The following is a 15,096-nucleotide window of genomic DNA, read 5'->3' as shown; positions in this document are numbered from 1 at the left end:
CATCATTCCATCCCTCCTCGTTTTCCACCTTTTCTTTGCACACACTTCATTGACCTCGTCCACCTCCGCTTCTTCCTGACCTTCATACGCTCCTTCCGAGACTGCTTATCCGACTTCACCTCTAATTGTACTGCACATCTGACAGCCGTCCACTCGACACGGCCGCAGACATCCGCCCGCCCTTTCCGACACGCCTTCCAACCGCCTCCTGATTGCGTGCACCCTGATTGCAAGCGCAACTCCCTCCCTCCCCACCTGCGAATCGACGAACACTCAAGCGCCTACCGGCGCACTGCAATAGTATTCGTACTGATTGATGATGACGAGCATGGCGAACGCAACATACTTCGCCTTACCACCTTTGCCTGCATACAAACTCGAGCCGCAGCAACCACTCATATCATGGCTGCCTGATGCATACCTGACGCTTGCGCTCCCTGTCATAGCATACTGGGCAGTCTCGCTGTTCTTCCACTGCATCGACGAACTCGACTTATTCCCGCAATATCGATTGCATACGCCAGCTGAGGTCTTGAAGCGAAACCACGTGAGCCGATGGGACGTATTTCGGGATGTCATCATACAGCAGGTCATACAAACAGCGGTAGGGGTGGGATTGACTGTATTCGACCCGGAGCCTACAATTGGAAAGGAGGAATATGATATTGCATGGTGGGCGCAGAATCTGCGGCTGTTACAAACAGCTATTCCAACTGTGCTGGCTACCTTGGGACTTGATGCAAAGTCGATCGCGGATAATCTTGCTTCCTCCCATGCCACGTTTGCATCTGTCATTGCTGGTGGCATATACCCCGATCTCAATCAGACCATCGGAGTATTGGGCGAGCAGGTTACCGCACCTGCGTTTGCACACTGGGAGCTTGTTGCGGCCAAAGGCGTCTACCACTATGGAATCCCGGCGCTGCAGTTCTTGCTGGCCATCATGATTGTGGATACCTGGCAGTACTTCCTACATCGTGCAATGCACATGAACAAGTGGTTGTATGTTACCTTCCACAGTCGGCACCATCGATTGTACGTTCCGTACGCGTACGGTGCGTTGTATAATCATCCATTCGAGGGCTTCCTCTTGGACACTCTAGGAACTGGCATTGCATACCTCGTTTCGGGCATGACAGTCCGACAGAGTATGTGGTTTTTCACCATGTCTACCATCAAGACTGTCGACGATCACTGCGGCTATGCATTCCCATGGGACCCACTTCAGCATTTGACTAGTAACAATGCTGGGTATCACGATGTTCATCATCAGAGCTGGGGTATCAAAACGAATTTCTCCCAACCATTCTTCACCTTTTGGGACGGACTTCTTGGCACGAAATGGACCGGGGGCGATGTGAGCGCCAGATATGAGAGGGCCAAGATCGCGGCGCAAAAGAAAGTCGACGCAGAAGTTGGAGCGAAGAATGCATCAGCGACCGGCCCCACCCCATACGCACAGGATGCGTCACAAGCAACTTCGGTTGCACGCACAGCACAGGGAGCTGCAGAGCCGAGGATACCAGCTGGCAAGGCCACATATCAGCCTATTGGATCTAGACAGCAGGTTCTGGACGATCCAGTTGGCGGTGGAATCAGCGTGCTTGCAGAAGAAAGCGCAGAGGAGGTCACGGCTCAGCAGAAGCTCAGATCTACTCCGCGCACGCGGACAACAGAATCTCTGAAGGGCTTCGCCGATAGAGTAGGAGAGTCTTTACAAGGCAAAGGCACAGGAATGTTAGGCGTTGAAAGTCGAAGCCGGAGGTAATCATAATACTGTATAAGTCTTAATGAGTGTGATCGTTCTGTCTACATACATACTGTACCTAGGTACCACCGTAACCTGTACCTTACATGTACTTTATGGTATGTCGCTCACTGCGCGCCGATGACGTAGTACCGATGTACATACATACTTTCAGCTTCCAACTGCCATGTTTATGCACCTCACCAACACGTCCACAAGGGAGCTGGGTTGCCCTTCATCTACATCTCTTAATGGACTTTCTGTCCACAGTGTGAAAAGCACATTCGCGACGACTACGACCAGCACACCAACACACTTACGCAAACATGACCGAAACGCCAACACCCACAAAGGCCACAACAACGCTCCTCGATCTCCCAATCGATGTACTCGTCCTCATCACTCCGTATCTCGATGCTCGAAGCTTTCTGAGCCTTACGTCCACATGTCGAGCACTGCACAGCCCTGACTTCACTCACGACAGCACGTTCTGGTCCACGCTCGTTCGACGAGATTTCCGCGTCCCAAATCAGCCCGTCGTCGAGAATGATGGCAGGCGTTGGCAGAAGCTGTACAGGCGAATGCGTACTCAGACCAAGGCGTTCACCTGGGGCAACAACGAGAAGGGTTGTCTTGGACACGGTGGCGAGAGTCATGAGATCAGGCCTATTGCCTTTCGAGGGAGAGGTGGCATGTTAAGACTGCACCACGCTAGACGACGGAGAGGGGCTGCATATCCATGCCAGGTCCAAGGTCTGGATAGTCTAGGGGTGATAGCCGATTTGCAGTGCGGCGGTTGGAGCACGACGTTATTGACAGCGAAGGGAGCGCTGTATATACTGGGGGTGCTCGATGGACTAAAGTGGGATCAAGCAAATCAGCAGGTAAGAGACACACCCACACCGTTGAGATTCCCTCCAGGCTTTCCGCAGCCTCAGGAAAGGCATGACCCAGCGACTGCAGTCAAACAATTCAGTTCTGGGAGAGCTCACGTGCTGGCACTGAGCGACTCTGGTCGAATATGGAGTTGGCATCATCGCGACCTACCAAGCGTCCATGTCAAGTTTGTGAATCATGAGACACGAGAGACTGGTGGCGAGCAAGGCGAAGGTACTGTGAAGAAGGTCGTGGCGGGCTGGAACAAGAGCTCCGCGCTGGTGAATGGTACTGGTATCGTGCTATGGGAACCACTGCAGCTAAGCCGGGAAGAGATTGATGTCGCAGATGCTGCTCTTGTCATGGAGACACAGGTTGTCCCTCGTACAGGCACAAGACATGTTGACGATGAAACGGACACGATTGGAGAAGTTCTGAACTTCACGCTGCTCGAAGACACGATCATATTCAATACCTCTCTCGGGAAAGTATTTGCCGCACTCATCAGCTGGACCGCTGAGTCACAGACTGTTCATGAACCAGTTGAGCTGGCCATACCCCTGGGGGAAGGTGCAGCTCCAGATGCTTCTTGGGTTACCGATGTACAAGGCTCGTTCCGCAGCTTTGCTGTCTTCACAAAGGCGGGAGCGGTTCTCACCAGCACTCAGGACGCCATCATGCCATTAGTGCAGGGTCACGATGGCGATTGGCATCCTTTCAAGCGCATCCCGGCTCTCCAGAACCAGCAGGTCATATCTCTCGCATTCGGCGACTACCACTTCCATGCTCTCCATGCACCAGGGTACATCACGTCCTGGGGGGTAGAGCCGAACTCTTGTGGTGCACTAGGTATTGGTGGGTATGGCGCTCCTGAAGGTCGGCTTCGAGGTGTTCGTAACCAGGCTGCAAATGGCGATGGCAGGTTGGTGCCTCATGCCTACACAGCTGGACGCAGAATTTGGTTCGAGGAGGAGAAACGAAAATGGGCCCAGTTCTTGACCAGCGGCGGAGTTGATCAGGAGGAGGCCGCTGAGCGCTTGAGGATGGCAATCGGAAGCCCAGATGTTGCAGCCCAAGGTGAAGTCAGCGAATGGATCGAGCAGGAGGGTCGAGATTGGGAATCGAAGTTCAATATCAAGGACAAGAACGGCGAGGACGATGGCCTAGGTGCCTACTTCGCGTTGAATGTCACAGCAGCCGGTTGGCACAGCGCAGCTCTTGTGCTGGTAAACGAGTCGATGGCAAATGAATTGCGTAACGCGGTTGAGATCCCCGACCATGTCGGTGCGACAGAAGAAGCTGAGGCTGGTCCCAGCAATGCTGCAGAGACACCTACACCCGCGCAGGACGGCAATTCCGAACGAACTAGGACCTGGACAGATACAGCTGTCGATTTTGGACGCTACTTTCTCGGCCTCGCACCATATAACGTCAACTCGGCTGCGTACGATCCAAATGCTCCTCATCTGCGTCATGCGCCCACCGCTACCAGTGCCCAACACAATGTCGCTCCCAGGCTGAGCTATGGAGCCTCGCCAAGAGAAGGCTTCCACTATGTGTGGGCAAATGATCATTTCCCACGCCTCCGGCTGAGCAACGGAACCGACATGCCTGGGGAAGTCGAATTCGATGAGTGGCGATATGGGAGACCAGAGTGGAAACTGGACTGGGATCATCAGGACTGAGTGACTGCTTTGGCTTTGTGATTCATGATTAACGCATTGAAAGAATACCTACTCAACAGACTCCTGAGCGCCGATTCGCAGCCTGCAGTTGTCCGTCCAAAAGCACTTTTTCTCTCAGACACGTAGACTCGACTGCACTGTATTGCTTGCTATCTGTAACTTCAGTAATAATCTTAGCCTATGAGACAATACCTACTCTTTCTGCAACGCGAATATAACCCAATTTTTTTCAGTGTTCTTTGTGCTTGAAGCTGAAGTTGAAACTTGACTGAAACTGGGCGTAAAGGCAGGTAAGGTATTATTGAATTATTACCTGCCTACATGTATACTTACCTAAAACATCATATGTACCAAAGGTATATGTACCAAAGGTATATGTACCAAAGGTATATGTACCAAAGGTATATGTACCAAAGGTATATGTACGGTATACCTACCTCCTACGTATGATGTAACTATGCGATATGAAGAAATCTATCTGTCTGAGGAGAGTTTTGTTTGGTATCTTATCCATCTGACAGACAAGAAGAAAAAAAAAGACAGGCTAATGATTCCATGGACGAGGAATTTATTTCTTGCTATATTGATTTTGGAGAATGATTCGAGACCAATGACGACTCACATGAGTTTTATGGAGAGAGAGAGAGAGTGTGTGTGTGTGTATGAGAGAGAGAGAATAGGAGTTTATTATTTTATTTTTCATGGGTGAGAGAAAAAATTGAAATCGGTCTGGCATATGTAGGTCATCACCTCATCTCTTGCCTCTCAATTTGAAGCCTTTGACGCTAGCCCATACCGATTCCGAGACTTTTGTAGGGAGCTTCCTGCCCTTGAGACGCTGATCAATCAGCCACAGTCCGACGACGAATTCCTCTTTACTCAGTCGACCACTTCGCTTCGTATCGACGAGATCCCAGACAAGCTCCAGCACAAATGCAGGTAAACGCGACCGACTCCAGATTTCTCGTGCAACTATGTTCGAAACAGTGTCTTTGACGGCTGCCTTCGCCTCGAGAGTCCGCTCATGCGATGGTTGCTCGAGAAAGAACTCCTGCTCCTCGAGTGTGAAAGAGCAATGTATGCCCTTGTTCGCAGCCCAGACGCCCTCATAACGCTTGCGTTCCCTCTCAGTGACAGCATCACGCCATCGTTTTCTGTCGCCCTCATGATGTTTATTAGGATGTTTCCGTACGAGCCGCTTTTTGTGATGTTTGTGGTAGGGGTGCTGATCCTCGGACTCAGATGATGAGCCATCATCCTGCTTGCGAAGAGTATGTAGCATGCCAGTCTTTACTGGACTAGAAGATCTGCTGAAAGATAGCTTGTGGTGTTGGCCTTTTCTTCGCCTTGACGGCACAGGCGGCGGTTCTAGGCGGGTCGGGCTCGGAGCGCCTGATAAAACCAGACTAGATGCAACGATAGCATTGGCTAGATCATCTCCGCTCCGTAGCGGAGTCATCTTGCGTGGATGTGCGGCATTGTACTGCGCAGGTATAGACAAATGAGATTGTACTGATGATGCTGATCTTCCCGTAGACTGCGCACTCATAGGGCGAGGGGGAGGAGCCATTTGCTGATGCTGCTTGATGGGAACAGGGCGAGCACTGCCAGCAACATGCTGGGGCGCTGGTGAAGTCTGCGGTCGCCGCTTTGCATCGTTCTGTGACCTTAGTAGATCTCCATGTGACGGACTGCGTGCTGCCACTTTGGTCCTGACGTGAGCGCGCAGGCGAGATCCACCGTGAAGACTCTCCGATGCAGAAGCGAAAGAATCCTCCGAGGAATGACCCTGGCCATCATAACGATCTGCCAGGCCACTATCCTCCTTCCCTGGGTCCACATGATCCATAGCCTCTTCCCCTTTCACCCGCGCTTCTAGCTCCAGCTGAATCATCGACGTTACTCCCCCAGAGCGTACGGGCTTGGGATTGCTCATGGGCAAGTCCTTGCTCGGCTTGTACACCAGCTGGTCGGGACCTTTGACAGGTGTATCCGACGTAGCAGTCCTGGATCGCTGCTCAAACATATCCACTAGTGATGTCGTTGGCGCGATAGACGTCGTGTCTGTGGGCTTATCGACTGTCGATGGATCTCGATGTTCGCTATACCGCCTGGGCTTGGGACCAACAGCAGGTCTATGGGATGGACGCATGGTTTGCGTACCCTTCCCCTGCCTCTCTCGATGTGCTGGATCCATGGCCACACTCGGCTTCGCCCGAGCTGCTGCGAGCACTGCCGCCTGGTGGGAATCGTCACTGCCGCCTTGAGGAGGAGCGAGAGAAGCACGGGAGTCGGGGCGGCCAGGCGTGGTCGCTGCCGCCAGGGCTCGGTGGTTGTTTCCAGTGCCCCGTCTGGCGGGAGTCATGTTCGTCGTCGTGGGCGGCGCTCGTGGCTTCGGAGGTTGTCGCCCAAAGGCCAACGCGGCGCCCTGGAGGGCGGCATTGTTGTTGTTGTGGTGGTATTGCGACTGTGACTGCGAGGAGGTGGTGGTGTCGGCACTCGCTACTGAGCTGGCTCTCGACACTGGCGCGTGGTTCGCCGGCATGAGCGCATGTGAACGGCGACCATATTGTCAGAGACGTAATCGAGTAGCAGGAGCCACATCGATTATGCGCTGCTGACTCCGAGAAGCAAGCGATTCCGCCTCGTAGCCTAGGAGTATGGAACATAGTTTCACGCTAATTCTTGGCGCGTCTCGCGCAAACTCCATGCGGCGGCAGAATTAGGCTAAGTCAGGTACTGCACAGTAAGGTAAACATCTGTCAGTAGCACGGTTCGACTTCACTCTCTTCCAACCTGAACCCGAAGCGGAATGACAGGTACTCCCCTCGTCTATGCGGTCTGCCTGGCCAATCACGACTAAAAAGGACATATTGTCGTCAATTGCAGTCAGGAGTCGAGACGCTCCGGGAAGTCAAATCACTTCAAAACTTCATCTCAGACTTCATGTATCATCGGAAGCTCGACGTGTGCATCGATGGTTACAGATGAACTGAAAACTTGGGCGACATTGCGAGATCTTGAGCAGCTGACCAGCAGCTCATGAAACAATGAATGATATTGAGATGATTGTTCATTCCCGTCTCATCCTTCTCGATTCTCTCATCTCAAACACATTCCCTTCAATGCTATTCTCTCTGCTCTAGAATGGAATATACACATTAATAGTCTAGGGGAATCTAACTGCTTCGACCCTTCACATGCGTCTCATCTTCCCACACGCGCCTTCACTTTGGCGGGTGCTTCTTCGTTTCGTGACCGAGCGGTAAACCAGCCGCTGGTCGATGATGGTGGTAATTGCATGCATTGACATCATTCCATGCATCTTGTTGGTGTGCAGCGTGTGCGGAACGCGTCGCGTGACTAGCCTCTCCTTCTGGCTTCTTTCTCGAATAAAACATGACTCTTTCGGGGCAGGACTCTTGTCTACACCATATGCAGCATGCGGTATTCTTGTCACACATCGATTCATTCTCCCCTAGCAGGACGTGATTTCATGTACTTTCTTCAGCATAGTGGTTGCTTCACGTCTTGTACGCCTCGCTTGATGACATCCTCCAACTTCCATCGTGGTGCGTTGACAGCCGGGTTGCCACCTGCCTCGAGACAAGATCGGATTTCCACCTCCTCCTTGTTGGTCAAGCCGTCTGGAATTGGCTCCTGGCCTCCAGCGACTCCGGAACTGAATTTCAGTTGAAGCACCTCGCCCGCTTGATCACATGCTGCCAATAATCGGTCTAGATCGTCCTTGGTGTGCGCGGCAGAAACGCAGAACCGAGCTCGTGAGGAGATCAGGGGTGTAGCAGGATAACCGACAACCACAACTGCAATCTTGCGCTTGAGCATCTCGTGGGAGAAGGCTGGAATCTTGGCTGGGTGATAGAGCAGAAGTGGAATGATGGGCGAGTCATCGTGGCCATAGACGATGAAACCAAGACGCTTCAATCCAAGTCGAAGGTAGCGAGAGTTGAACGCTAGACGTTGCAGGCGCTCCTCGCCTTGGCCTGGTGCAAGTTGACCAGCGATAATTCTCAGACTGGAGCTGATTTGCGCAAGGACAGCAGGTGTTGGACACTCGCCATAGATCGTACCCGCATTCGTCACTCGAATCTTATCGATGATGGATTTGCTACTGCAGATGTAGCCGCCGTTGGCACCGAAAGACTTGGTGAACGTTCCCATCAAGATATCAATGTCCGCCGTGTCGATTCCGAAGTAGTCACACACACCACGACCGCGTGGGCCAAGAGCACCAATGGAATGCGCTTCGTCGACGTAGAGGTTGAACTTGTACTTCTTCTTCAGTGCTACCAGACCAGGCAGGTTGCACATGGTACCCTCCATGCTGTACAAACCTTCGACTGCGACCAAGATTTTCCTCCAGGGCCTGTGTGTGCGTGGCTGTCCTTGTGAGATGCGCTCGCGAAGAAGACGTTCAAGATCGTTCATGTCGTTGTGTTGGAACATGTCAATGACTGCACCGCTGAGTCTGGCACCAAATCGAATGGAAGAGTGGTTTAACTGATCAGAAATCAAGAGGCAACCCTTGCCAACAAGAGCCGGAAAGATGGTAGCGTTGGTGACGAAGCCCATGGAGTATATGGTAGCAGACTCCTTGCCAACAAATTCGGCGACCTGGCGTTCTACATCAACGTGCAGATCAGACGTGCCGACATCTCCTCTGGGCGAGCAGTAAGAGATTCCGTACTTCTTCAGCACACGTTCTGCCTCGTCGGCACACTCTCCTTCTGACTGAGCGAAGCCCAAATAGTTGTACGACGACATGTTCAGCGTCTGGGTTGTGGTGCCTGTGAGCTTGAATGACAGGTTGTGGTCATCGCTGGTGCGGTCCAGGAGTGTGATGAAGCGGCCCGGCACTCCGGTGACTGGTCTGCGGAAGCAGTCGTTGATTCGCAGCTGGAGTCGTCGAATGTAGAAGTTGTCGAAATCAGAATTAAGAGGAGCGTATCCATCGTGCTCTCTCAATTGTTTGTAGTGATCTGGCTTGAATCGCTTGCCGAAGAAGTCCCGCACGTGTCCAAAGATGATAAGAATCAGGTATGAGATGTAGGTGGTGATGAGAAAGTAGTACGGAGGCTCGTCCTCGATTGGCTCAGGAAAATCAGTGCCGACGAATCTCGAGGAGTACAGGTGCTGCTTTGAGCCGAGTGGTCCGAACGCCGCGTGCTGTCGTGCAATGCGGCGCGCCTCTGTGGGCGACGGCGGTTGGAACAGTGTCATAGGCTTCGGCAGATCCTCCATCTTGCTCTTCTCGCCCGTTGCTGTCGTCAAATTGATGGTTGGGAGGCTCAGCGTCGGGATCTGTGGGCTCGGCGGCCTGAACTGCGACCCTTGAGGTGGCTTCAGCTGATCCTGTGTGTTGATCTCGGCCAGGGATTGCACTTTGGCCGCCTTGGGAGATGTGCTGAACGGCAGAGAGAACTTTGGTCGTACGAAACGCAGACCGGTCTTGGTCGGCGGGACGGGGACAGTGGTATCTCTCGCCTCGATGCGAATGGGCTCCTTCTCGGAGAGGACAGTCTCGGTGTGCGCGAGGGGCGCGGCAAATGGGTTAATGGCGCGTATGGCCGGCATTGCGTCTGTCGAGGTGTATTATGATTAGTCGAGGAGTTGGTAGAGCGCACTGTGGTGCTATGCAGAGTAGGCGGTCGGAGCCGCAGTCATGCGAAAAAGGGCAGCGGTAGAGTAGTGCAGTGTCCGGCCGGGGGGGGGGCGAGCGCGTTGTTCTGGTTAAGTGTGTTGCTGAGTGCGAGTAGCGTGGCGGTAGCGCGGTGTGATGCGGCGTAGCAGGAAATGAGGTCCAGGAGGCCGGTGCACGAGCAACTGGTGGCCCAAAGGGAGTAAGGTAGTGGTTCGTGCTGGAGGGAGAGAGGGAGGGAGGAGGGAGAAGTCGTAAGGACAGGACAGCAGCAGGTGCAATGTCAATAAGCGGTACAGTCAGAGGCAGGTGCTTGGTCAGGCCAGGAGAGAGAAGAATGGCGATGATGTAAAGGAGGGCAGAGACGGTTTCATGCGAGAAGAGTCTTCCGGTTTGCAGAGCAGCCAGGGCGTGGGCAGCGGGAGCGGCTTGTTGAGTCGGGTGGTGACCGGAGCTGGCTGCTGAGCTGACCTGAGCGCGTTTTGCCGGACAAGGGTCAAAAACTTAGTAGGTGGAAACGCCAAGCGCCCGTTCGGCTACTGTGCGCCTCGCCGTAGTATATCGACGCTGGCGATCGCAATATTTGCTTCTCCCACGTGCACACGAGATTGTTATTGCTGCCCGGAGGATCGTGTAACGTGTTTCGCAGTGCCAGACTGGGTTTGGTTCGGTCCTTGTATGCCTCAGAGTTCCAACGGGCTTTGGTGTGTTCGTGTGTGCCCGTGTATGTGTGGGTGATCGGGGGGGAGGCAAACAATGATGATGATCATAAACGAGAAGAGATGATGTACCTACTCACCAATTCACACCTCTTTCCGTACGATCCGTCCTGAGCCCTGCAGACCAACTCCAACAATGCTCCAACGTCAGTTTCCGATGAGAGCCGTTCCTGGCCTTGATGATGACCCTCGTCACCCTTCCGCCGTCGCCTTCGTTCGACCTGGTTGATGATGGCCTGGATCCTCCCAGGCTCCCACCGACTGACTTCTTCGCGTCCCCGATTCCTCCAGTATATCCCCAAACCCTTGACCGGTGTCTCGATAATGACGCAGGCTCACTCACGTTCCCAAATGTCAACCCCTAATCGGACCTGGAATAATCTCGAATCTCGTCTCGAATGTTGCTAGGCGAAGCAGTAGGCTCCAAACAATGACGCACAGGAGCACAACAACCAAGGTATAGGCGACAAGAATGTCCCAAAGGTGTAACAGGTGTCAAGGAGGGCAGATCGCATGGATTGCGCTGCTACTAGTATTTGTATTCTACCTCTCCTACTCGGCGCTGTATGAAGGACAGGTACCTAATTGCCCCAGCGCTCGGTCTCTACGCCGACCGCAATTTCCCTCGCCCCTGCCAGCGAATTGCAGGTCTCGTGTCCACACCTCGATTCCATGATCAGGGGCCTGAACTCTGCACGTTTTATTTACATGCTCCAGGAGTCCAATACTGAGTACTCTGTCACAGCACCTCGTTTCAACGTGAATTCGCAGTCAACACTGATGCTCTGATACGCATAGCAATTTGCGTCAAGCATCGCATGAAGCCAGGCGCACTTCTTCGTACAAACGCGAGCGGCAAATTTGTCGAGATTCGGGCGAGAACGGGGGAGGAAGCTTCAGATCTCCGAGAAACCGAACTCGGATCGGTGGCAGACGTCGATCCCGAGCAGGATTTGGACACAATTTTTTGGTTGCAAACTGCAATTGTGCAAAATGCTTAGTCGACATGCGGCATGCCTGCATGTCGTACCACTAGAGGTAAGTACAACAACATACTCGATCCCCCTCCCCTCATCAATAATATAAGTGCTACAGCTCCACCTATCTCTGCACCTAGTTCGCGTTTTGCAGCGTAAACAAGGCTTTCTTATTGTTGCACAACATACATGTGCTGCCGCGTGCTTGCAGTGCCCAGTGCACTGAGTGCAGTGCGAGCTGACCTGCAGCGGGACCTTGCAGGACGTTGCGAGAGACTCGCTGCACGAACGTGTCCGCTGTCTTGCAGCTCTCGTGTTTATACTAGGAAGTAGGTTGTACAATGCTTCAGCTGCCCAGGCTCAGGTGATTTCGTCAAAATCTCCCGTTTGCGCATGCTGGGACGCCCATTCAGGTGCCCCTTCGGGCGCTGTTGGCATAGCCAAGTCTTCCGTCGCGCCTGTGCTGCCAACAGGGAGTGTGGCTTCGAGATCTGGCATGACTTCGTCTCCAATGCGCTCCGTCAGGGCAGCTGTCGTGCTGTGGGTTGACTTCGACTTTACCGCCTTCTTCGCTTCCTCCCTGGCTACCTTATCGGCCTCTAACTTGTCATTCAATTCCTCCCACTGCTTCGCTCGCGCCTGTGTTCTTGCGCTCCTCTTCTTGCTATCTTCAACCTTCTTCTCGTGTTTTGAAGTGATTGCATCCGCCTTTTCCAAAGCCTTCTCCTGTCGCTTTTTTTGCGCCGTGGTCAGCTGCTTCTTCTTCTGCTTCTTCTGAATGCCAGCATTTTGCGGGTTGTGCAGCCATGGCTTGTAGTCTGTTTCTTCCTTTGGTGGCTTGATCGACTCGAGGTCTGCGCGAGCAGGTTCAGCACCGCGACGAGCAGCGCGTGATCGCACGGACACGCCTTCGTGAGGGATTAGTATTCGGCTCTCATCACCGTCACCATGACTGCCACTTACCCTTTTTGTTGACCTTTGGCACTTTCATGTTGGAGTGCCTTCCAAGTTACTCCAGATGGATGAATGGGCTTGAATTTGAAGCTGTCAACAAATCGACTATCGATAGACATGCCAAGCCATGCATGTGATATATCACCCTCGTACCTTAGGTTGGCTCTCTGGCCATCTTCGTGCCTACATGTCAGACTACCTTATATGTATACTCTCATCCCTCAGACATAGAGTTTTCCACGGACATCTCACCGATGCCGAGTATCTATCAGACATGAAATCATGGACAACCGCGTCCGCTATCACCGACTTGAGCAGCACCGCGAGGAGGAATCTCGCCCGACAACAGCTTTCTACCTTGTCGTCTCCGTCTTCGTGCTCGTCGCGGTCAACTACGGACTACAGTACCTAGATGTAAATTTCCTCTCTCCGCAAGAGGTTCTCTGGAACACCATAGTCTATGTGATTCCCGCGCCACTGCTACTGAGTGCAGGCCGGAGGCAGGAGCTAAAAGCGAGTAACATGCTGTCACAAAGTCACGCTGCAAAGAGCGAAGCGCTCCGACAAATGCTAGGTCTTGGAGGACATGCGCTCCTGCAGAAGCTACCTGCGGCAGATGCGATCGGGCTCGGGGGCGTCTCGCGAAGACTGAGCATGGGTACGGGACTGCGACCTGCTACTTCGGACGTGCCAGCTGGTCTGGGCAACTGGGACAACAGCTGTTATCAGAACAGCGTGCTTCAAGCTCTTGCGAGTTTGGAAGGCTTCCGTGGTTGGTTGAAGGCAGCAGAGCCCAAAGACAGCGAGGCAAGCTCGACGACAAATACCGCGCTGCAGGAGATGATTTACAAGCTACGGTCAACGGAGAACAATGGGAAGCACATCTGGACACCGGCAAAGCTAAAGAACATGAGCAGTTGGCAGCAGCAAGATGCGCAGGAGTACTTTTCCAAGGTCATGGACGAGTTGGACAAAGAAGCCAGGAAGGCATTCGCGCAGCAGCTACAGAAGCCTGGTCTGGAGGCTATAGTGGGAACAGACCACAAGGGCCAGGAACATGGGTGTGCAGAGGAGGCAGCACAAGCCATCTTAATGCGTAACCCACTGGAAGGGCTGACCGCACAGCGGATTTCGTGTACCCAGTGTGGTTTCTCAGAGGGATATTCAATGATTCCATTCAATTGCCTCACGGTACCACTGGGCAATTCCCGCTTCTATGACCTACAGGAATGCCTCACAGACTATACAAAGAGTGAGGACATTGAGGGTGTAGAGTGTCGGAGCTGCACGCTCATGCAAGCTGCGGAAAGACTGCAGAAGCTACTTGTGAATGCTCCTTTCCAACCTGGCAAGACGGAAAATACGGAGGCTTTGACGGCATCTGTGGGAGGGCAGGCCATACAGCTTCCACCCGAGGTTAGAGCACAAGTGGTCCAACGCCTGCATGCTATTGAAAAGGCACTCGACGAAGATGACTTCACAGACAAGACACTTAAGCAGGACTGCCAAATTCCTCTGAAATCATACGCGAGCGTTGTCAAACGACGAGAAGCGATCATTGGACGTGCACCACAATCACTCGTGATACATATCAATCGGAGCGTGTTTGATGAGATGACAGGTGCGCAACGGAAGAACCACGCCGAGCTACAGTACCCTATGATGTTGGACCTGCGACCATGGTTGTTGGAGTCGTCGAGCTCACATGCCACCTTCCAATTGAGGGCCGTTGTGCAACATTTTGGGAGGCATGAAAACGGGCATTATATCTGTTACCGGAAACATCCAGGCACCCCCCCTCTGACTGATGATGAGCCTGATGCTGCTGATGTGGTTCCAAACGCCGAGAAAGAGAGATGGTGGCGGCTTAGTGATGAAGATGTCAGTCCTGTATCGGAGGACGTAGCACTCGGACAAAGTGGGGCTTTCATGCTCTTCTATGAGCGAGTCGGCGAGGAACTTCCTGCCGTAGTAGATGAAGAAGCGACGCCAGAAGCTGCATCAATACCGCTGCCGCCCGATGAAGCGAGTGAGTGGCCTCAGATCAGTATGCCGCTCTCCACTGCCACCCCATCACTGGTCACATCTTCTGGGCAATCGGTGATATCAGACACAGATACAGACTTGACCTCAGAAGTGGAGCCTGATGGTGCATTCCCTTTGCCCGCAGGAAAAGAACCAATTCAGCCTCAGATTTCGCCCATTATGAAGACGGCCACGAGTCCTACGGAATTGCTGCAAGGACTAGGAATGGAAAGATCTTCAATGATGAGCGTCTAGTGCTAGTAAGAGTTGAAGGCGACACGTTTGTACGAACAGTAATCAATGACGATACCCATGCACCTGGTCCAGAATACCACGCATTGAAGTTTTCTTTTCCCATGTCAAATAATGCTTTGGGTAAGGTACCTAGGTAAGGTAAGGTAAATGTACATGTACCTAGTTGCAAAGATGTGCCAAGCCCGGAAGTGAATGTCAA

At 52.9% G+C, this 15,096-nt stretch overlaps 6 protein-coding genes across 6 annotated transcripts; 3 read left to right on the top strand and 3 right to left on the bottom strand.

The window, feature by feature from the left end:
* Positions 1 to 76: 76 nt before the first annotated feature.
* On the top strand, positions 77 to 1,849 carry SEPMUDRAFT_147025 (sphingosine hydroxylase). The gene has a single exon (XM_016904038.1). The coding sequence runs from the start codon at positions 317 to 319 to the stop codon at positions 1,766 to 1,768; it is 1,452 nt and encodes a 483-aa protein (XP_016763157.1). The 5' UTR covers positions 77 to 316; the 3' UTR covers positions 1,769 to 1,849.
* A 194-nt stretch (positions 1,850 to 2,043) lies between these two features.
* SEPMUDRAFT_147024 (uncharacterized protein) lies at positions 2,044 to 4,522 on the top strand. The gene has a single exon (XM_016904037.1). It carries the CDS (start codon positions 2,074 to 2,076, stop codon positions 4,306 to 4,308), a length of 2,235 nt encoding a protein of 744 aa, XP_016763156.1. The 5' UTR covers positions 2,044 to 2,073; the 3' UTR covers positions 4,309 to 4,522.
* Positions 4,523 to 4,988: 466 nt separating this feature from the next.
* Positions 4,989 to 6,870, bottom strand: SEPMUDRAFT_147023 (uncharacterized protein). Its single transcript, XM_016904036.1, has one exon. It carries the CDS (start codon positions 6,851 to 6,853, stop codon positions 5,060 to 5,062), a length of 1,794 nt encoding a protein of 597 aa, XP_016763155.1. The 5' UTR covers positions 6,854 to 6,870; the 3' UTR covers positions 4,989 to 5,059.
* Positions 6,871 to 7,322: 452 nt separating this feature from the next.
* On the bottom strand, positions 7,323 to 11,169 carry SEPMUDRAFT_147021 (PLP-dependent transferase). The gene is made up of 2 exons (XM_016904035.1): positions 10,767 to 11,169; positions 7,323 to 9,908 (listed from the first exon to the last, which is right to left on the bottom strand). Exon 2 carries the CDS (start codon positions 9,901 to 9,903, stop codon positions 7,816 to 7,818), a length of 2,088 nt encoding a protein of 695 aa, XP_016763154.1. The 5' UTR covers positions 9,904 to 9,908; positions 10,767 to 11,169; the 3' UTR covers positions 7,323 to 7,815.
* Positions 11,170 to 11,753: 584 nt separating this feature from the next.
* SEPMUDRAFT_147020 (uncharacterized protein) lies at positions 11,754 to 12,666 on the bottom strand. Its single transcript, XM_016904034.1, has 2 exons — positions 12,627 to 12,666; positions 11,754 to 12,571 (listed from the first exon to the last, which is right to left on the bottom strand). Exons 1-2 carry the CDS (start codon positions 12,652 to 12,654, stop codon positions 12,024 to 12,026), a joined length of 576 nt encoding a protein of 191 aa, XP_016763153.1. The 5' UTR covers positions 12,655 to 12,666; the 3' UTR covers positions 11,754 to 12,023.
* A 196-nt stretch (positions 12,667 to 12,862) lies between these two features.
* Positions 12,863 to 14,950, top strand: SEPMUDRAFT_147019 (cysteine proteinase). The gene has a single exon (XM_016904033.1). It carries the CDS (start codon positions 12,900 to 12,902, stop codon positions 14,895 to 14,897), a length of 1,998 nt encoding a protein of 665 aa, XP_016763152.1. The 5' UTR covers positions 12,863 to 12,899; the 3' UTR covers positions 14,898 to 14,950.
* The last annotated feature ends 146 nt before the right edge of the window (positions 14,951 to 15,096 follow it).

Source organism: Sphaerulina musiva (genome assembly GCF_000320565.1).
Source record: "Sphaerulina musiva SO2202 unplaced genomic scaffold SEPMUscaffold_2, whole genome shotgun sequence".
In the NCBI taxonomy this organism is placed as follows: domain Eukaryota; kingdom Fungi; phylum Ascomycota; class Dothideomycetes; order Mycosphaerellales; family Mycosphaerellaceae; genus Sphaerulina; species Sphaerulina musiva.
Note: the sequence above shows the minus strand (reverse complement) of the source record. Positions and strands in the feature narration are given on the sequence as shown.